This window comes from Notothenia coriiceps, unplaced genomic scaffold (genome assembly GCF_000735185.1).
Source record: "Notothenia coriiceps isolate Sejong01 unplaced genomic scaffold, NC01 NC01_scaffold00013592, whole genome shotgun sequence".
In the NCBI taxonomy this organism is placed as follows: domain Eukaryota; kingdom Metazoa; phylum Chordata; class Actinopteri; order Perciformes; family Nototheniidae; genus Notothenia; species Notothenia coriiceps.
Genome location: NW_011346293.1, coordinates 336,477 through 359,089, shown reverse-complemented (window position 1 = coordinate 359,089; position 22,613 = coordinate 336,477). Strand labels below are relative to the sequence as shown.

General features: G+C 40.0%; 4 protein-coding genes across 4 annotated transcripts; 2 read left to right on the top strand and 2 right to left on the bottom strand.

The window, feature by feature from the left end:
* The first annotated feature begins 687 nt into the window (after nt 1-687).
* Nucleotides 688-3,341, top strand: LOC104948018 (peptidyl-prolyl cis-trans isomerase-like). Its single transcript, XM_010774163.1, has 5 exons — nt 688-799; nt 927-957; nt 2,656-2,744; nt 2,856-3,028; nt 3,117-3,341. The coding sequence occupies exons 1-5, from the start codon at nt 737-739 to the stop codon at nt 3,247-3,249; spliced, it is 489 nt and encodes a 162-aa protein (XP_010772465.1). The 5' UTR covers nt 688-736; the 3' UTR covers nt 3,250-3,341.
* A 506-nt stretch (nt 3,342-3,847) lies between these two features.
* LOC104948017 (dual specificity protein phosphatase 26-like) lies at nt 3,848-10,486 on the bottom strand. The gene is made up of 4 exons (XM_010774161.1): nt 10,202-10,486; nt 9,754-9,937; nt 7,832-8,043; nt 3,848-7,322 (listed from the first exon to the last, which is right to left on the bottom strand). Exons 2-4 carry the CDS (start codon nt 9,930-9,932, stop codon nt 7,111-7,113), a joined length of 603 nt encoding a protein of 200 aa, XP_010772463.1. The 5' UTR covers nt 9,933-9,937; nt 10,202-10,486; the 3' UTR covers nt 3,848-7,110.
* Nucleotides 10,487-11,110: 624 nt separating this feature from the next.
* Nucleotides 11,111-18,363, top strand: ddx56 (DEAD (Asp-Glu-Ala-Asp) box helicase 56). The gene is made up of 14 exons (XM_010774160.1): nt 11,111-11,202; nt 11,923-12,084; nt 12,203-12,357; nt 12,441-12,611; nt 12,801-12,891; nt 13,015-13,256; nt 14,783-14,929; nt 15,253-15,366; nt 15,469-15,563; nt 15,652-15,725; nt 15,860-15,949; nt 16,032-16,137; nt 16,336-16,439; nt 17,876-18,363. Exons 1-14 carry the CDS (start codon nt 11,146-11,148, stop codon nt 17,954-17,956), a joined length of 1,689 nt encoding a protein of 562 aa, XP_010772462.1. The 5' UTR covers nt 11,111-11,145; the 3' UTR covers nt 17,957-18,363.
* A 1,327-nt stretch (nt 18,364-19,690) lies between these two features.
* On the bottom strand, nt 19,691-22,613 carry LOC104948015 (adipocyte enhancer-binding protein 1-like). The gene is made up of 6 exons (XM_010774159.1): nt 22,444-22,613; nt 22,228-22,353; nt 21,883-22,126; nt 21,202-21,341; nt 20,789-20,888; nt 19,691-20,698 (listed from the first exon to the last, which is right to left on the bottom strand). Exons 1-6 carry the CDS (start codon nt 22,606-22,608, stop codon nt 20,127-20,129), a joined length of 1,347 nt encoding a protein of 448 aa, XP_010772461.1. The 5' UTR covers nt 22,609-22,613; the 3' UTR covers nt 19,691-20,126.

Here is a 22,613-nt window from a genome sequence, read left to right as displayed (position 1 = left end):
TGTGGTGGAGTAAAAGTACAAGGTAGCATACAATTGTAATTAAGTACAATACTTGAGTAAATCTACTACAAACTTAACCCGAGAAAATAGTATTGTGTCCGTCGTATGTATTTCAGTAGGCCTACAGGATTTTTCAAGGGGTGGCTCAGGTGATTTATGACATGACATCTTGAGTCTTCTTGTGCCTTTGGTGTCTGTGTTTATACTGCAGCTGAAATACATTAGTTTCCAGTGTGCAACATCTAAGGCTTTTTATTACACTCGTGACTCCGACTGCTATGTTTTTAATTCTACTTGCGTTTAATGTGGGCCTTGCCTCCATAAAATTCATTTATGTATTGACCGTCCGTTACAATAATTTGGTTATCTTAACCTTAGAACCATTTTTTCACATCTGGACAGATACTTTCCCTTTGGATGAGCCCCCTTCCCCATCTGAACATATATTTAATGTCACCTTCTTCTTTTGAGGGGAGTTGGATCATAACATATTTGTACTGGAGTGCATGTTTCATAGAGCTGATTTTCAAAAACTGATCATTGCTCCGCCTGTGGAGTAATGTTACTAACTGAACCCCACCCATCTTCATTCCAATTGGTCTATTCTTGAGCCTTCACATGGCTGTGATTGGCTGGTAACAACTTTGACATCACATGTTCCTGGACTCCTATAAGTACAGGCTTCAACAGGAAATGTTTTTTTCATCATAACCATATTACAACGCCGTTTGCAAACATGGGAAAGGTTTTCTTTGACATCACTCTTGATGGAGCTCCTGCTGGCAGGATTGTAATGGAGGTAAGACTATTAAGTTATATCCCTTTATTTCAGCGATGGTGATTTCATTAAGGTTAAAAATGAGCAGCTAGGATGCATTTTACAAAACTCTGAATGATTTACAAATTCCAATGTCTGTGTTTTGCAGCTCCGGAATGATGTAGTCCCAAAAACTGCAGGTAAGCTTTGCCAATAAGGAAGAAAGCGTTGAAAATGTACTGCAGTGCATGTAGCAATAACTGAGCCACTGCTCTGGCTTTTTCCACGCACTGGGTGTTTCTCAATGTCGAATACGCTTCCTTGGTAGGACATGTCCCTCCGAGTCAGGTCCTTCAGAAGCGATACAAGAATCCTTCCTAGCCTAGGAAAACGAAGAATTGTGGTACAGGCAGGTGTGCAGGTGTGCGTCATATGCAAGGCCCCGCCTAAAATGAAGCGCGATTTCCACCAAATATTTGGAAATTGGCCCGTGCGCAAAGCATTGTGGGGATTTTAAGACCGCGGAGTCTACACATGTGCAGCCTCGACATTTCCCGCACCTTGGTAGAATTCCAAGTATGCTGGACATTGGAACAGTCCTCCGGCGGCACTCGATGACGTATTATCTTAGAAATAGTGGCTCTTGGGCTGCTTTCCTCGACATTGAGAAACACCCACGATCAAAGGGATTTATGATTGGCTTTCAATCCTCACCTGAGAAATGATTCATAATATGGGGCGGGCTGTGGGTGAGGATTTGAGAGCCTGAATAACCAGTTGCAGTGCCAAATGTGAGTCAAAAAAGGAGTGCTACCACAGGGAGGATTAGGAGGAAGTAAGAGTACAAAGAGGAAGTAACTGTTCTCTTTGTAATATTTCCACCAAGCAGATGACAGCATAGTGTTGCTTATTCTGTACCACAACCTTGAATCTAGCATGAGAATCCTTAGAAATTGTCTAACTAATTTTGTGATAAGATCTCATTTAAATATACCCAGTAGATGCAGACAAAATGGCCTACATTTTGCTTTGTGCATAGAGTATCCTACTATATGGTGGCTCAAATACATCATGGTGTGATCTGTTGCAATATCCTCAGTATCCCGACTACAAAGAGAAACTAAACGATGTTGCTGCTTTTTAAGCTGAGAGGCCTAAAACATGTCTGTCTGATAAGCATTTTAATTTGTAATCTTGATTTACAAGGCCCTGCATGATTTGGCGCTAAGCTTCTTCCTGGTTAAGGCCCTGTTAGCTAGTTCAGTGTTTTTTTCTGTTATAGCTCCAACACTTTGGAAAAGCTTACTTGATTAACATTAAGAACAAAAAACTCACCAGTTTCTTGTACATTGTACTCTCAAGACTCAATTTAGGCTTTTTTCCCCCCTCAGTTTTCAATCTGTTTCCAATAAGATTTTTTATTTCTGTGCATGTTCATGCATTGTTTTTACTCCTGCCGTCTTATGTGCTATTTCCTACTTGTTAATGATTTTGTTTTTGAATGCTCTCCTGTTTTGCTTTTGAGTTTCTTGGTTCACAATGCATTCTATAACAGTAGTTTTAAGAAGGTGATACTTAAATACAGTTTCTATTATTACTCCACTGACAAGTACAGATGTAAAGCACATTAATGCAGAATCTGTATCCAGGCAGATTTCTGTTTCAGTTTGTTGTCCAATTGCGTTTTAGCTGGCTTTTGGTCTTTTGTGGATAACAAAAAGAGGAAAACTCGATTCAGTTTTATGTATAAACTACTAGGCTATATGGTTGCCCCTCACCTAACTTGTTGCAGAGGTAGTTGAAAATGATTGATGCAAAAAAAAGAGTAAATATTGCTGATTATTTGTGACATATTTTTGGGGGGAATTAAAGGAAATAACAGTGTTTTTATTTCACAGAAAACTTCCGTGCTTTGTGCACCGGAGAGAAAGGTTTTGGCTACAAGGACTCCAGTTTTCACCGAATCATCACCAAGTTCATGTGCCAGGTAGAGTAAAGGAAAGAATTTAGTTCAAGTTCAGATCAAACCTCAAATAGATTTTTGTATGCCATTTGCCAAAAATACTGAGTCAACTGAGACTTTTTAATGTTTTCTCAGGGTGGGGACTTTACCAAACACAATGGAACTGGAGGCAAATCCATCTACGGGGAGAAGTTTGGTGACGAGAACTTCAAGTTGAAGCATCAGGGCCTGGGCACACTGTCCATGGCGAACGCTGGGCCAAACACCAACGGGTCCCAGTTCTTCATCTGCACAGGGGACACTAGCTGGTAAGCTCCACTTTGAGCCATGTGCTGTTGCATTCAGGCTTATTCAAACTGTTTCAGCCTATTTCAGAGTTGCCTCTTTCCTTTTCAGGCTGGACGGGAAGCACGTGGTGTTTGGGAAGGTGGTGGAGGGCATCGACGTCGTCCAGAAAATGGACGCGGTAGGCTCGCAAAAAGGTGCTCCTTCGGCGAAGGTTGTCATTGCAGACTGTGGTGAATTATAATAGTGTGACAAAGCTCCTTAAGTTCCCATGTACCCTCTAACATCCACTTCAAAATGAGGCTGAAAGTGTCAATAAAGCAACCTAAAGCTGAATGTGTTTGTCATCTCATTCATAAAGATGCTTTGTTCTAATAATTTTTGGGGAATTTGGGTGGGATCTTCCATTGCAAGTGTTTTAAAAATAAGGTTTAGTCTTTTATCATTGTCGTGACATTGCTTCTAAAGTCATTATAAGAATTAAAAATGAAAATTGGGTCAATGAGCGCAAAAGGCCTGCTTATAGTGTTTATTTTGTTCTGTTCTGGGCTACTGTACAAACAAAACGTGGAACTCTGTAGTATGTAGATGTGAAGAGCTCATTCTAAGCTAACAACACAGACGCAACTAAGACAACAAGTCTTAGTTTTAGGGGAATCTCTTGAACTCAAACCAGTGAAAAATGACACTCCTATCATTAAACAGTGCTGGAATAAGTATATTATAAATGTAAGTCCTTCAAAAGCTGTCAGACAAATGCAGTGTTTTAAAAATGCATCTTTGATGTAATGGTGTAGAAATAGAAATATACCTCTTTCAAATACAAAATACAGTACAACTGCTTTGAGAGAAGTTTTAGTTTTTTTTTATTTCTGATTAAGTACAGAATTGATCAAAACAAAGTAGGCTCAGTGTTATTCACAATAAAAACATTAAAATCCAACGTGAAGTGCACAGATTAACGCATCGACATCTCCTTTGCCAGTTTCCAATGAACCTCAAAGGGAGTAATACAAAAATACATTCAATATAGTTAACGTTTCCCTATAGAAAGGTTTCAGTGAGAAAACAAAAATAAAGAGAATATAAATGGGAATAGAGATCAACGACCAATCACTGCACAGTAAAACCACAAATACAAAACACAGATCTGATACAGAAAAGGTAAAGTTCGCAATGGTTAAAGGCCCTATCCAGAGGAATATTCTTGGATAGTTCACCTATTTTAAAGTGTTTATTTTGTGTATTAACTGAGTGGAAATATTCTTGAAAAAGACGGTCTAAGCTGCACCAGGACATCGTTGTATTTAACAAAGTCTTACACATAAGTAAATCTCTGCTTTTCCTGACACCAAATTACCATATATTCTGGATTGTGGTAGTTACTTCATGCCTTCACAAATCAATCCAAATATACCAAATTTGCCAATTTAAAATATCCAAGATCCCATGGAAAATATGTTTCATGCAATATGGATTTCAGGCTCTGATGTGGCCCCTTGGGTCATATATTGGTCCCAAAGAATCCAGCTACGATGCAAATGGGTATTAATCTAAAACACAATGCAAGCAAACTGTCCCGTGAAATCGCGATAGCGCTTTACAAGGCCACAACCCGAAACACTCTTTAAAGATATCGTGCAGTCAATAGGAAGGTGATTATCTTAGCTTAGCATTAGCACTAAAGACAGAAATAAAAACTGCTAGCTATTTTTTTTTAAAGGCTACCAAAATCAGCGAAATTACAGTTAGCTTTAACAACTACATCTGATAAAATCTGCTAGTATTAGTTTACCAACAACACTGTCAAACCTGTTAAGATTTTTAACTTTTGTGGGAAATCAAATACCTGTTATATCAAAAATTACTGCCTTTGTTGCTAATTGTAAACACAGACTTTGGAAGGCGTAGCAACAGAGGGGCCCATTACATGAAACGTCTTGTATGTTTAATCCGTGAGCAACATTAATCTAAAACATGTTAAACAGAGCCAGGCTAGCTGTTTACCTCTGCCTCCAGCTTTTATGCTAAGCTAAACTAAGCTAATCACTTCCTGCCCCAGCTCCATGCTTATCGCAGTTATCTTCTCATTTTACTATTGGCAGGAAAATCCGATGAGCTTATTTCAAAAACATTCAAACTATGCCCTAATACCCCCACAGGCTGTACAAATCCACTAATTAGCTTTTAGTTTACATTGTTTTTTTCCCTGTGAGTTGAGCAAAGTACAACTCTTTACCCCCTTTCATCATGGTGGTTTTAAAACAGCACAAATGAAGACCACAAGTCACAAAAAACAGATGTGATACCCGAGGTAATCATTAATAAAACACTGGAGGGTATTTGAAAAGCTGGTTTAAATGTCAGCATTGGATCCTCGATTGTTTTTCGTTAGCATGAGAACACAGGCCTCACTAAATAACAAGACAAAAGAGCGGACTTGGTAAGACTCGCGTACAGCACTGAACACTGAACTCTCCTGACAGCCAGGCAGTTGGTAGCTTTTGCAATGGCACATTTGTGGTATTTTCTCCCACTGCACGTCAAGTGTCAGTGCCTCTAAATGCAGGCATATTAAATATTCACCCTTATAGTGATTAAGGAGTGATAAACCAGACTGTAATGTTCATCTCGTAGATGTCCATCCATCTGTACTTGATGAATTTCAGATATCGAATACAAATATTAAGAAGGACTGTGACTATTTGATTGAAACAATACATTGAACTCGAACGAAAATCATAGCATACTGAAGTATACTGTATGCGCTATTCACAAACTCACAGCTAACAATTGTGTACAGATTGTGACAACACTGTAGTACAATAATCGACAGGCTACATAACTGTGCTGGTATAGACCTGCGCTAGTGTGTGAGCTGTTCAGAGCACTTAATGACACTTGCTGAATGTAAAAAAAGTAGAGGGAAGACCTGCAAATGCTTAATCTATGGGGAATAATGAGCAAGAGTCTTCTTACTGAGGGCTGATATCATAGGTTTAACCCTCCATTTTGATTACAAAAGACAGGAAAGCCCGTATGTTGAAAAACCAGGTGTGGTATTTCCAGGGACTAAATGTTTGGGACCCTGAATCACAACCATAACATGTAAGTGTGAACAAGTGCACACTAGCTCTCTTGCATGAGAGAACAATTTCACCTTTATGATTCTAAGGAGCTCTAAGAGCCAGTGGCAATACTCTGATTCCCATTGATCTAGTTCACATTAATGATGCCTCATTTTAAAACCAAAACAAGTACTATTAATGTTTATTTATTTTTTCCTTGTTGTTTTTTCTATCGTATATCATTTAGCAAATATTTCATTATGATTCAATTGGTTGTCTTCCTTTCCAGTTACCAAAACATTTACATAAATTGCTGCATTATTATAAAATAACGCAACCACCTACAATTGCCCTTATTAAAACATCAACATTAGTCATATATTATTCTAACACAGTTTCTAACTACACTATTCAATGTCTCCAGTGAAGGAAATTATGTATTTTATATGTCTATATTTACTACAATGACATGGTAAGTTGGACTGCTTGGACTTTGGTAATAAAATGAGTACAAGTGACTGTTTTTTGTAAAAATCTACCAGTGAGATGAGATCATTTCATCTTCTTCCAGTAATAATTGTTAACACATTTGAAGACATTTCTTGACATAAGAAAAATTGCACCAGAGATTAGATTAGATTTTATATGGATTCCTGCAGCCTGTATTCTGTTTAGCTATGATTTCATTTTTGAAGGTTCACCGGCAGTAGAACATCAGTTTCGAGTGGAATGGTCTGAAGTTTGATTAAAGTGGACTTTACCCTGGTATGAAAAGAGAATAGTTGTTCCTAAACTGTCCTGCTTTTGACTCTTTACAGCCAAGTTGTATTGTAATCAATAAAACTGACTCGACTAAGTAGACGTAATGAGATCTTCATTAATGCGCTGAGAGTTCCCTTAGACATTAAATGTCAATGTTGATGTTTTTCAGCGGCTCAAACACAAACGAACAACAATATAAAATACTTCAATAAATAAATAACAAATTCAAATGAATCAGAAGAAACCAATATCAGATATCAGTTGAGTGTGTGTTTTCAGCTCTGTGAAGACGTCTTACGGCTCTCTCTCAGGATGCCGTCCAGGCCGTTGAGCTGGCGGAGGAACCCTCGGTTGGGGATGACGCCTCGGTGGTCCTTCACGGTTTTGATGGCCTCCACCAGCGTCAGGTTCTGTCTGATCATCAGGTACGCCAGCACCAGAGTGGCCGAGCGGCTCACTCCCACTGTGCAGTGGACCAGCACCTTACCTGAACACACAAACAACATGAAACCCTAAATCTGTTCCATATGTTTCTTACGTGTTTATATACATTTTGTTAGGTAATTCGTTGAGACTTAGTCATTGCATCAACTTAAAAAAAGGGATGATATGTCAGTGTGGTGTCTGCTGAAGACAAGAGTAAAACAAATAAAAATGATTGCTAGTCTGAATTAAGTTTTATAGACCAAAAATCCATCCATACATATTTGCTTTCATTTAGTGCTGTGTAAAATGTGCATTGCTGGAGAAGCCTGGGGCTTGTCATTTTCATTGCCCAAAAAATATATAGTAACTGTAAAGCAATTTGGAGCATTTTGTATTCTTCAAATTTAAATTGTTACGTAATTTGAACACCAAAAAATAGTTTTTAATTGCAATTTTAAATTCTGGATCTAGCATTTCTGAAATCTTGGCTACAGACAAATCCACATATTTCCATGTTGTTGAGGTTTACAAAGGATGCACTTCACACACAAACACACACTCTCAGAATACCTCCATTGATGAGGGCTTTGTGGATGAACTCAGCAGCAGGATAGAAGTTGACGCTCATGTCGAAGGTGGGGGAATCATGAGCCTCGATCCCGTGATAAGTGATGTTCATCCCAGCGTAATACTCGGCACCGCCTCGCCACTTGCTCTGGGCACAGTTGAGGATGTGTGTAATTTCGAGTTTGGCCAGCTCTCGTCGGTCTGATGCGATATCTCTGCAGAGAAGACATTTTTTGCAGCTTTTTGTTCACTTCTCTCCCAATCAGTTTCATTTAAGTAATGAAGTGAAATCCTCTAACTTGTAAATGTGACATAAACAAAGGCAGTTGGGTTTGTGCAGATGTTAGAGTTTGACGGCCGGTTTGATAAACAAATACTAAAAACATACCACATTCCCCCTGAGATGTAATGAAGTGGAAGTATTAAGTGGCATAACACTGAAGCACAGCACAAACAAAACAAACTTTCCAACACTGATGTACGGAAGATATTGTGAGTGAACCTTCATAAATTGAGGATAAATTACACTCTAAAATGTGTTTTGCTTCACTGTGTGTACCAACTTCAGCCTGATCGTTACCTTCCTGTTGTTTCTTTTTTCTGTTACTGACTCTCATGAGATCCTGCCACTCCCTCCTGCCCTGCAGTAACCCCTTTCCCGCCATTTCCTCCCCCTGGCTCTCAGCCAACAAGTTTATGTACCGGTTTATTTCCACTAGCTCTCTGCCAGATTGTCTGGCTGGCAAACGCCCTTTAGCTTTCCGGCCTTTTTTCTTCTCCTTGCCTGAACTTGCCTGCATGGCAAGAACTTCTGCTCTTACATGGCTGACTGTATGTCATGTTTTCTGGGTTTGAGTCTGTTGTGTGAAACACTTATGGGGTTGTTTGAGCTTCCCTTTGCAGAAGGATGGATGCAGAGTTTGTTTTCACCAACATCTGCTGCAGGAGTAGTTTCTTTGTGCGCCTGCATTAATGCATGCATTACATTTTCATGTCGTGCATTAGTTTCTTAAGCATGTGTGACAATACCTTTACTGTTTTGAACTACTTGAACTTGAGTATTTCCATTTTATGCCACTTATTCTACTGTACGACATTTGAGTGGGAAATATTCTACATTTAGGACCACTGTATATTAGAAACATATTACATTACATTCAACAGCTTTTGTTAAGAGTTCATCTACAGTTTCAGATTAATAATATAACTAATACTTAACAAAAATACAGTACTTGTAGTCGTTAATTATTTGATTTTAAATAAAGTTGACCATATAACTCACATCAATTCAGTTAAAAAAAAAGAATTAACATAATAATGTTGTGTGGTTTCCAAGGAAGAGGTAAAATCACCCTTGAATATAATTTAGCCTAGGTGTTTTTTTCTTTCCTGTCCCCACTTTGTTTTTCTTTGCTTGTGTTCTAAATGGTGGTTGTTCAGTGTTGAAACAGTAATTAGCTAACAATGTCATTATTACAATTTGAAATAGAATATCTTTAATATTCTATTAATATAAAGTGAGGTGCACTTACCAGTTGCTCTATAAAACTGTTGGTAGTTATGGGTACTTTATACTTAAGTACATTTGAAGGCAATACTTCTTTACTTTACTTGAGTAAAGATAAGAAGTTTAGTCAGTACTTCAACTTTTACCAGAGTATTTTTAAACACAAGTATCTGCACTTCTACTTGAGTAAAGGATGTGTGTACTTTTGCCATCTCTGATTAAAGTGATGCTTTAATAATGTAATGTATTATTTGCAATGGCACATTATGTATAATAAATACTTTTAATTGTACTTGTATTCAAAATAGTAAACACTTATACATTTCCTAAAGTATAATTTATTTGATTGCACTATCTGTACTTGCACATAGAGTTCTTCCATCACTGTTATCATGAAGTGAGGGTGATGTACACTCACTGATCTCCAATGTAAAGTCTTGGCCACACTTCGTCTGTGTGGTTGCAGGCAGTTTTGCCCGTGCACAGCAGCCTCTCCAGCTCGGACACGGTCAGCAGCGGGGACACGCGCTCGGTGTCTTTTCGGTTCGGGGACCTGGAGCTGCTCCTGGACCGGGAGAACCGGGACATAAACGCCATTTAATCTGAAAACAATAGAGAAATAACCGTGAAATATTAAAGAATAAACAATAAAGAGCTTGTATAACATATGATCCAATAAAGGGACATTATTACAGCTTTTAGGGTTACAATATTATCATTTTTAGATTATGTAACAACCTGTGGCTTTATTTTGGGGAATACTCGGCTGGATGTGTCATAGTGATTGAACAATCCATTAAAATGAGGAAAAAACAATGCATGCCCAGTATTTTCCACAACGAACCCTCCATGTTTGTTTTATTTACCTTTGTGTGGTTTTATTCAGCCTCAGAGGTGCTGCAGGGCGAGCTCCGCGGCCATGTTGACTCTTTTATTTTTGCTTTCGGAGGATGGATGGGAAGATGAGAAAGCTGCTGCTGAGCATCCAGCTCCAGACATCTTCAATTCCAGCCCCCGCTCCTCAGCACCATCTTCTCAACAAGTCCTCATTCAAAAGAAACTACTACAAAAACATGGCTGCTAATTCAAAGCCACGTCCATGCTGTTTTATGGACGCTCTTCTGGTGTGTGTGTTTCAGTAGGCTGAATGTAACGTGGTTATTTTTATATTTAATTGTTAATACAATTCTTTGTGACGTTAGAGATTGAGTCATTGGTTGCGTTTGTTGCCATCTACTGGCCATATTAGGGAAATAAGGGAGAAAATGGAGTAAACAATCTCACCACAACAGTCCTTTCAGCAGTGGTTGAATTATTGATATCTTCCCTGGTGTAGAAGTACATTGCATATTTAAGCAACATAATCCCTATCATATTAAAACTCCCATTATCCTACTATATTTTGCATTTGTCTAATTTTCTCTACTATTTTTATGTTTTAAAAAAAAATATTTTCTTCACAAATACACCAAAGCAACATTTATTTTAGATAAAAAAATCTACTGTGCAAAGATCCAGATTTTGATTTTAATCTATGTATGTTGTGATTGTGACAGTTTTTAAGTATTGCTTAAATTAAATGTAATTGAATTACATTTCAATGTATTCTATTTAACTTGGTATTATTATTATTTTCTTTATTTGTTACCTTACCACCTTAAATATATGTTTGTTTGACTAAAAAACAAGAAAAAAAGGAAGCAAGATTATATGAAGGAACAATTGGGAATTTGGAGCTTTAGAGGAGGGACGTGAAGGCATCATGACGTCAGAACCTTGCGACGCACGTGTGGTGTAGTGAGGAGCAGAGATGGCTGCTGAAATGCTTAATTTTCATGAAATGGGCTTTGACGACCGTCTTTTAAAGGTAAAACCCAGTTTGACACTATCAGTAAATCATAAATAGACTGTTAATAAAACGGTAAACCTTTATTTTAAGAGGAAAACGGCAGAAACGTGAAGGGAACGCGACGTAAATAACTACAAGAGGTTCCGTGTGTCGCTTTAACTTGTCTCGTGTATGGGGAACTAGAACAAATATGAAGGAAAGGGTTTAACCTATAAACAAATACATTATTACTGTTATCTTTGTGTTTATATCCATGTTAGAGTTTACATGACCTTATTTTTGTTGTTTGCATGAAACGTTCACTTCCCACTATTATTTATTTCTCAGGACATACTTTAAATCCATACCAGAATGTCATTAACCCCCAACAAATTGAATCACAATATCTGTCAATATGTAAAAACCTGTACATATATGGTTTCTCTGATAGTTCATATATATATATATATATATATATGTTGTTCTGAGCTTACTTTAACATTAGGTTTCATATCCTGAGGTCTATTGATCACTCAAAAAGAAGTGTGTTAATCGGTTACAATTCAGTTGGCTAAGTAGTTCGTAAAACACATTTCTGGGATAATGTATGCCTTATAACCAGTCAGAAGCCTATACAAGGGATAATGGAATTTCATTTATATATTCCCATGTCAGAGCTGACAAAATAACACGCGCATCTATTGAAATCACTGTATTAAACGCATGAAATTAATCCTTGTTCTTATTTTCATGATTTAGGCGGTTGCAGATCTCGGGTGGTCCCAGCCCACTTTAATCCAGGAGAAGGCGATCCCTCTGGCTCTGGAGGGGAAAGACCTTCTAGCACGAGCCAGGACTGGATCAGGAAAGACCGCTGCTTACGCTATCCCCGTCATCCAGCGCATCCTGGCCTCCAAACAGGTGAGAAAACAACTTATATTAAAAACCAAAGATATTCTCTCTGTGATGCATATCCTTCAGCTTTCCTTTTTGTCCCTTGGTCAGCTCACTCTGTGTTTTGTTTTGTTGTTATTTTCAGAGCGTTAGAGAACAGGAAGTGAGAGCTCTGATCCTGGTTCCAACCAAAGAGCTGGGTCAGCAGGTTCAGGCCATGATGAGACAGTTAACAGCGTACTGCTCCAGGGACGTCCGAGTGGCCGACATCACGGGGAAAGCTGACCTATCAGCACAGAGGTCAGTCTGGTTGAGGAGTTTTAATACCTTAGAATGTATCAAGTGTATTAAGATATAATGAGATGTCTTTTGTGTTTAAACAGGCCTATCTTAATGGAGAAGCCAGATGTGGTTGTGGGGACCCCGTCACGAGTGCTCGCCCACCTCAGTGCCCAGAACCTGGTCCTGCATTCGTCCCTTGAGATGCTGGTGGTAGATGAGGCCGACCTGCTCTTCTCTTTTGGCTTCGAGGCAGACCTGAAGAACTTGTTGTGGTGAGAACACAGTTTGACTTTAAATCACTTACCTGAGGCAGCTGCACATGGTTTAATTAAGCAATAAGTCATGGCAGGCAGTTATTATAACAATAAACATGTGACATTTGCAACATTTCCACATGTTCTTCTACACTATTTCTGTTATCTTAAAATGTACATAATCATATTTTTGTTGTGTTTTAACAGTCATTTGCCAAAGATCTACCAGTCGTTCCTGATGTCAGCTACTCTCACAGAAGACGTTCAGGCCTTAAAGGAGCTGCTGCTGCACAACCCTGTAATGTCTTATTCAAAATCATAGTAAAAAAGTTATCTGCTTACAGTTTATTAAGTTAAATACATATTAGAAGCTGTAAGTGTTCCTGGTTTTGTCTTTACCCCTGTATCTGTGTTCTCCCAGGTGATCCTGAAGCTCCAGGGCTCTCAGCTCCCCGACAGCAGCCAGCTGCAGCAGTACGGCCTCAAGTGTGAGGAGGAGGATAAGTTCCTGCTCATCTACACGCTGCTGAAGCTGAGCCTGGTTCAGGGGAAGACGCTGTTGTTTGTGGGAGCGGTGGACCGAAGCTACAGACTCAAACTGTTCCTGGAGCAGTTTGGTATTCCTGCCTGTGTGCTGAACTCTGAGCTGCCCGTCCAGTCCAGGTGAGAGAAGAGTGCAGAATATAATTACTAGTTAGTTTTAACTTAAGGATTTTTTTTATAGCCTTTTCATCTATTGAAAAAAACATGTTTCTCCAAATGTGGAGATTTTAGAATATTTAAGATAAACATTTCTTCATGCATTTAGATAAGTTGTCCTACATCGTCTTTTTCAAAAGTACATTGGCGGTAGTTCATTTTTTGAATTAATTGCGTTAAAATATTTAACGCATTTTAACGCATGTGCAGAATAGCCAGCCCAGAATACTTTTGCTGTAGTACAGGGGTGCACATAACTGGCACGCAGGTTATGTACCGTCACTTGTGTCACAAAGTGCATTTGCGTACCGACGTACTTGTGAAGCTTTTCCAGAAGGCGGTTAGATCACCGGACGACAGAGTCGGTCTCCGTGTGCACAGACAGGGCTGCTGTTAACGTCGGTCTGTACAACGGAATTGTGCCAAAACTACGCCAACCGGCTGCGGAGGGAGACTCCCCCCCCCCTTCACTGGAGAACTGCGCTAAAACAGTTTATCACAACGTTCACGCTCTGTGGTCACGAAGGTCGACTTTCCTGAAGTACTCCCCCCGTTGATAGAAATCAACACGTAATGAATTAAGACCCCACGGTTTGATGATTGATAGGTGTGTGGGCTGTCTTTCATTTTGACACACAGAACAATGTTATAATAAACATACATACATACTGTATGTGAAATGGATATGTCCGCCTTCTTTCATTTATCTTTCCATTCCCACAACAATATACATAAAGAAATGGCATATTTTGGACATAGTTCGAATGGTGATTAATCATGATTAATTAATTTTTAAGCTGTGATTAATCTGATTAAAAATGTTAATCGTTTGACAGCCCTAGTTGTAATATTATTTTAGAAATTACATTTAATTTAGCTGACGCTTTTATCCAAAGTGACTTACAATTACCAATTACAGGGACATTCTCCCTGGAGTAACTAAGGGCTAAGTGCCTTACTCAAGGGCACACTAGTGGTGGTGTTTGAACTCACAACCTTCCGATCTTCACCCCACCTCACTAGACCACCACTATCCCTTTATATAGAAATATATAATTTAAGTAAAACACTATTGCCGCACAATGAGTACTTTTATAATTGAAGTACATTTTGCTGATGATACTTGCATACTTGAGTAAGGTTTTGAATTCTTCTTCTACCACTCTTCAGTTAGACTGTGTTTTTAAAAACCGGCAAATACACATCTGAAAAGTAATTTAAAGAGTTGCCGGGTATCTCAGTAATTGCAGTTAATAGTATATTATTCCAAGCATTCAGTTATATTCAAAGCTTGATATGAAAGATTAATACAATTATTTGTTGGGCTTCTTTGTCCCCTAGTTAACATTACATCCAACACCGATACAAAAAGAATGAGTACAATTTCAAAACACAGTAACAAACATGTCAGCCGAAACTGCCCTTCAAAGAAATCAATGTAATCCCCTTTCCTTGTGTTGATCATGATGTTTCCTTCCTCCCTGCTTCAGGTGTCACATCATCACTCAGTTCAACCAGGGCTTCTACGACTACATCATCGCCACAGATGAACAGAGTTTGGCCGACCCCGCTGCTGCTCCACTGCCGACGGCAGGCAAAGGGAAGAAGAAGAAGAAGAACACAGACAAGGGAGGAAGGTGAGTCAATTGAGAGATTTTCTTTTATCAACCCTGAACACTCTTTAGTACAATAGACAATGATCGGGAGAAGTCAAGGGTGATACAATATGGCTTATCAAATACGGCACATTAATTTATGTCATATGCAACTTAACTGCAAACATTACCTTTTTAAACGTCCCGGCTCATAATGTTACCTACCACCCTTTATGTGTTAGAAAACCAATAAGTGTTGATTTTGGTTCTTTCATCAGATAATGAACGGACAGACTTTTCTGTGTTCCTTTTCATGGCATTTGTACATTTTTGTTGACTTGATTGGTATTTTTCTGTTATTAAAGGGCGAAGGACAAAGAGTATGGAGTCTCCAGAGGGGTGGACTTCCAGAATGTTTCAAATGTCATCAACTTTGATTTCCCCATGACTGTAGAATCATACATTCATCGAGTTGGGAGGTGAGCAGTGTTTCAGTTCAGTCACACTTCAGGATCAATGATTCATGAGGGCACCTTCTTCCTAACTATCAAATCCTGATTTGGTATTATTGTTTTTTGTAGAACGGCCCGAGCAGACAACCCCGGCACCGCTCTGTCCTTCATCTCTCACACGGAGATTGGTGTGCTATCAGAGGTGGAGGACGCTCTCACAGGAGGTAACCAGGACTTCTTTTAATACACTTTGAGTCTAAGCCTTTAGCCATGTGGCCAGTTTTAATATGAAACATGTATTTTGTTTTTTAGATACGTCTGATTGTGTTCTAAAACCATATGAGTTTAAGATGGACGAGATTGAGGGCTTCAGGTACAGGTGCAGGGTGAGTATCCTCCTCATATCTGTGACTAACCAAACAAAGCCAAACAGGATCAACCATCTATTTGGATTAAAACTCCAGCATGGCGAAAAAACTATAGCGTTTGGATGATGAACGTTTCTGGTGTTTGTATGCAGGATGCCATGCGTTCAGTGACAAAGCAGGCAGTGAAGGAGGCCAGACTGAAGGAGATCAAACAGGAGCTGCTCAACTCAGAAAAACTCAAGGTGAGTGATGGCCACTGTTTTTTAGGAGAGAGAGTTGAAGTGTGAGGACATGTTGTGATTTGATGTCCCTGCTGTCTCTCAGACATATTTTGAGGACAATCCCAGAGACCTGCAGCTGCTCAGACACGACAAAGACCTCCATCCTGCTGTCATCAAACCCCACCTGAGGAACGTGCCCGACTACCTCAGTAAGAGACACACTCAATAACACCTGAAATATCAGTTTTAGTGAAATCTATATTTAGAATACCACTTTATAATATATTTGCTCACAAAGTATTGCATCTTTAAATAGAAATACTCAATTAAACTAAAAAGTACATTTACATTGTACATGGTAAATGTCAATCATTTGTAATTAATCATTTCCCCCTGCCGTTCTCCAGTTCCCGAGACACTGAAGGGCGTCGTGAATCCGCTGTCAAACAGGAGGAAGAAGAAGAAGATGGTCAAATCAAAACCAGATGGGGTCATCAAGAGCAGCTTCAAGGTGAGACCCAAGAAAAACAATCTGTTCAAATTGACTGAATCCCATAAAGGGAACTGGTGACAGTTTTCGATTCAACACCAGCCAGAAATCAAACCTGGAAAAGAGATTAAACCCCTCAATGCTCACCTGGTACAGGGTTCGATTACAACTTCTAAGGGTTTTAGTTCTCTGGGATAAAAATGGCTAGCTTGCCAGAAAACCTTTCTTTTGCTTCCTGTGCATTATGTTCGGAGGAGATGGTACCTGGGCAAGAAAAGATTTCAGGATCTCTAGCATTTTTCAGAGAGGATTAACGAACAAGCAGCAAACATCTAACGTAACCATAAGCGGTGGCATATATAAACAGGGAATTGAGCAGAATAACAGCAAGTTGAGGGCAACAAGTATATGCTTAATCAAATCATCACTTACTTTAAACTATTTAATAATGTCTAAATTCTGTTAATGCATCTGTCCTAAGCAGGGGTTAAATTGGGGGGGGGGGGGGTTGTCTCATTATTTGACCTTAAGGGCTTACAAGTTCTACAAATAAATTAGTTTACATCTTAAATTATTAATATATACACACTTTTTTTGGAGCAAATATCCAACCTTCAAATTGCTTTTTTAAATCAACATTGCTCTGCACACTTGCTAAAGAACATTTGTGTGGTAATCTCAGTTCATTTGTAGGGCTGCGCGGGTATGCCCAAAAGTATGTGAGTTAATCTCACTGGAAATGATTTAATTATGACTCTGCTTTATGCACACACATACATTTAGCATGGTTTAGGAAACGAGCTCCGTGTTACAAGACGGCTCGGGTCGTTTGGCGGCACCGCCGCAGACTCTGTGTACACACACACACACACACTGCCGCAGACTCTCTGTGTACACACACACACACCGCCGCAGACTCTGTACACACACACACACACACTGCCGCAGACTCTCTGTGTACACACACACACACCGCCGCAGACTCTGTACACACACACACACACACTGCCGCAGACTCTCTGTGTACACACACACACACTGCCGCAGACTCTCTGCATGGAGGAGCAGCGGAGTCCGGGCGATGCTGCTCCTCCAAGGAAGAGACACATGTTCACTAAGCCGAACAAACTATATCTGGTCAAAGAGACCTGTAAAGTAAACACATATCGACCCTAAATATAGTCTATCTTAAGAACGAGAAACGTTTTAACATATATCATTTTTTGTAAACATATGACAAATGTGCGAGGGTGAGCGATGTCAGAGCATCGTCCTATGTGCCGCGGCTGAGCCCCGGACAGCCCCGGCCCAATTGAACCCCTGGTCCTAAGTAGTTGTTTACCCACGATTTTGAACACCTTATATGCCATTGAACATAATATGAAAATGAGCTGATTATCTCACATAGAAATATGTTGGAGAGTTGCTAAATGTATGGTTTCAATCTCTTCTGATAGAACATCCAGGGGAAGAACCCACTGAAGAGTTTCCGATACAGCGCCGGGAGGAACAGGAAAGACACACCAGTCAAGTCCTAGCCGGAGCTGCAGTACACAGAGTGTATCAGTCCTGGAGGTTATAACTGTGCAGAAACCCAGGGGACCGTTCTGATCCAGTGTCGGCCCGGACGAGACAAATATAAACTGTATTGACTTTGGATGAAATGGGCTGTTGAGTCTATATGGCCCACGGAGGAAACGGACGATGAATGCAGACTTATTTGAACTTTGAAACGAAGAAAATGCAGGAGACATCCGTTTGAACTTGGATTTTGTCAAATCTAAACATGATATATCGTCTGTTGAGGAATACAGTATCTGTATCATCTTATTTCTAATGCGTCTGTTCTAAAAACATTGACATTTTGATTAAAATAAAAGTATTTCTTCTCAAACGTTAAGCATTTATGTTGTAGTTCTTATAGATCATATTTTCTATGCAAACATGTTCAGTTGCAATTAATAACTTGTAGTAAACACAACTGAGCTGATTGGGAAAAATAAACCAAAGTATTGGACACATTAAAATATTAACCACATTTTATAACAATCTATCCAGTAGTTTCATTTTGTTGAGGTATAGAATAGCCCCTTTCAAATCTGTCAGGAAAAGAGGTAGGGAAAGTAAGGATTTAAATCTGACACACCTGTGAGAGAAACACTCACAAATGCAGAAAGAAGGGATTTATTCCAGTTTTTTATATCTTTGCTTAAAAAACGATTGGTTGTGACCCATGAAATGTGAACAGTGGCAGTTCCAGGAACGAGCTTGATTTCCTGGACTTGCACTGGGCAACAATCCTGGAAATGTTCTGATCCAGGGGGGGGGGGTTTTGATGAATCATGATTCTCTCAGATCTGCTTGGATTTAGACTTCCTGTTCTTTGTTGGACTTACAACAGTTAAAATATGTCTCATTTCGTCCAGTTTCAATGCCTTTCCTATTCTCCTGCATTTACATGACAATACTTTACCCATCAGCCAAATTTAACCTAATTGTCCTTCTCGTTACTATTGTAAATTAAAGCCCCCAAACACTGCCGCACAACATGAAGCCTTAAAGTGGACCTATCATGATATTTTTAGGCAGTAGCATAGGTCTCATATGTATAAAAAACATGTCTATGAAGTGTTTTGCTCAAAATACCAAACCGATCTCCCATTCTATCCATGCCTCATATCCCTCTATTTCACTTCCTGTTTCGAAAGTGCTGATTTTGGGTATAAAGCTTTAAAAAAAAAAAAAAGGGAGGGGGCTGAGCTCATGCGGGACCCGGCAGCTACTGTCTAAACTAAATACTGCAGTGATGAAACGCCATATCATGGATTATCAAGGATTATTTCTGAAACAGTATGGAGCTCAACGGCTTTCTCTCTTGCCGGTTATACCACAAGGTGAGTACCTTTTTATTTCCTGCTTCTTCACACACATGCTCTCCAGTACAGGTTAGCTCTGAGTGTTAGCGATGCNGAAAAGAAGAGCAATGGTTTTAGAGATTTTTGCCCCGATGTTGCTTCGACTAGGTCTAAACGATGAGGCTATACTGCAGTGGTAATACCCTTTACACCGACCGAAAATGTGGGCGCCGGGATGACGTCTTTGTTACGGGCTGACACAACAAACCTGCATTAGTACCAGCCACGATTTTCTGATGCTGCGTCAGTTCCCTGACACACCGGGGACACATTTATGTATAAAAGTCATCAAAAAGTGCATTTTGCATGATAGGTCCCCTTTAAGTCATAATTAGAACCACAACATCGTACACAATCTAAAGTTACTTTTTTTGTTTGTATGTTTTAATCAAATGCATTCAGAAGTACATTTAATCAGTTGAACTGAAGCCATCATACTGTAAAGCAATTAAGAAACATAAAGATATACAGACATTTCAAATGGAGAGGTACCTAATTATTTCCTGTTTGTGTTGTGACATGTTTGTTGTTTTATTAAAGCCAAATATCTTGAGCTGTATAGTGTATTTTTAGCACAATCTTTTATTCCAGATCAATTCTCTGTATGGAAATTTCCCAAAACAAATTTGTATTACGGACATTCCCTTAAAGTCTCCGCTCACAATGTTCCCCGAATCCAGTATTTTGAGCGCTAAATAACTTGTGTGCTCTGTGTTTTTAAAGCTGTGAGGATGCAGCAATCAGAAGCAGTTAGTAAGGTTTTACATGGATGTTGTATCACTGAATGTAGAAATCAATCAATAGTGTATTCGAAAGGATAGTCCTGTGTGGGCGCCGAGTCAAAGTTAAAGCTATCGAATGGATTCTCTGTCATCCAACTGTCCGGAAACCAGGATTCATACCAGGAAGTGGTTCTCTCGGTCTTAGGTTCTGTTGTGGGGGCTGTAGTTGTGGTCGTCGTCGTCGTTGTTGTGGTTGTTGTGGTTGTTGGAGTAGGTATGGTATTGAGACCGCCTCGTAACCTCTGCAGACGCAGACGGCGTAAACGCAAGATCTTGAGCCGCCTGAGTCGCTCTGCCTTCTGGAGTCTGGCGTGATCGTCGACGGTGGTGGCCACAGGGCTTGGCGCTGTAGTTGTTCTCACCACAGTTACTTTGGGGACAAGTCGGATGGGCCTCTTGCCGTGGAGCTTCATGATTTGTTTGATGCGGTCCCAGTTTGATTTGGCTAAGGCGAAGCTGCATGAAGTGGCTCCAACGTCGTAGCCCACCATGCATATTCTGGTCTGAGGGGTGTAGCCGTCAGCTCTGGCCGTCACTCTGTACTCTCCAGGATTCAACAGACGCCAGTAATCACCACCTAAAGCTAGAATGAGTGTAGGGCAAAGGTTACAAGCTGACATTCTTGACCAAAAAGTCTAATAAATACGTGTCTTTGTGGTTTTCCACAACATACCAGTTCTGACATCATGGTGTATTCCCTCCACAGATATTGTGGCATTGGGCAGCGGACCTCCCTCCACGTCTCTCACTACACCCTTTATTCCTCGATTTACCTGAACAGAAAACAGCATTTCAGGTTTAGCCTAATCATGGTTTATATTACTTTCAGTGGGACCTATTCACTAGTCTATCAACCAAGGAAATATGCAAACATCATGGGGATAAAAACATTAAACGTGCCAATGGAGGCTACCACCACTGCAATTCATTGCTACCAACACAAGACTGAACAGACCACACCAGTTTCAATGTGAAGGATAGAAAAGCAGCTGTCAACAGCCACATATCAAGTCTACAAACATGGGGAATTGATCTCCAAAGTATTCTGACTAGAGTTTAATCTATACTCATCAGTCCAGTTCTCACTTGTTCGATGAAGGACAACAGAGCCTCGCGATTGTTCTCCCACTCCAGAGGCAGTTCACTCTCATGGGGAAACTTGTCACAGCCCAGGAAGATGGACAGCTCGAAGCAGTTGGTGTGCAGGTAGCTGAAGTCATTCATACCTGTGGGAGAAAAAAAGCTGTAAAGGGAGCTTTGATAAAGGATCAGTGCTGTCTAGATGATTATTTTATTAGTCAAGGTACTCTTGAGGCATCTGCACCTTGATACATTGTTATTTAAATGCATCAATGCATGCCATTTGTAATATACAAACAGCAACATGACCTTCCAACAACAATTAACTATTTTCCATCAAGCTTAGAAATACTGATACTATGAGATGTGTAGATTTTTTTTGTAGAAAATAGAGAGGGTTGTGTTTTCTGACACTTGGTGAGTTCCCTGGAACACCGGGGACACATTCATGTATAAAAGACGTACAAAAGTGCATTTTGCATGATAGGTCACCTTTAAGCTATCATCTATGGTGGTGTGTATAGGGTTAGGGTTATGTACTTGATGGGGACCTTGGGAATGCCAAACAGATTAAATGGTCTTTGGATACCACTAGGAATAAATGGATTAAGTCATTTGCTCTTTCATTGTTGCACAGTTGTTTGCACTGTTACAATTTCTTTGATTCCCTCTTGTGTCAACACTTACTGCCCACCACTGGATCCCAGTTGGCTCTGTTGGTGATGCCTTGACCCCCAGTGACATCATCGCCATGGCATGAGCCTCGGTATGTCTCCGTCATGGTCACATGGCTGTGGGCGTATGACATGGCCAACCATCTGAACATGGCGTCATCTGGCGTCTCTCGCAGAGACCCCTCGTTCTGCCGCTGAATGCGAGCCCACGTCTCCTCGTTCATGTTAGAGTTATCACTCCGTCGGCTATCCGTAGACTTTGACAACATCAAAGGATTAATGTGTTATTATATGCGAGTAAAACTCCTGAGGTGATCTATATGTGTTTAATAAGATTGTATTTGTGAAACAGCCTTACAGAAATTGGTTGACGCTGCATGTCAAACGGGTAGGCGACCATTTTTTCTCCTCCTTGCAAATTTGCTCCCAGCACAAATGGGGTACGCTGCATCCAGGCAATGATGGATTTTGTTTCAGTAGCAAACTGTGAGAGGAAAAAGAAAAGTTTGAGTTTCAACACATCTTGTAGGGTTAACGTGGTTTATGGGTCCTTGGTGGCCTTGAACAAACTCACAGAGCCATTGAGGACATTTTCTGTGTGGGGAATGTGATGATTCGGCACGATACGAGGTACCCAGCCTCTGTCCTCAGCTCCCCAGAGAATGCTGTTGAGGTCTGGGAAATTCTTGAAGATGTCGTAACCTTCTTCGGTCCAGTGGCCCAACGCCCAATTCCCCATCTCTG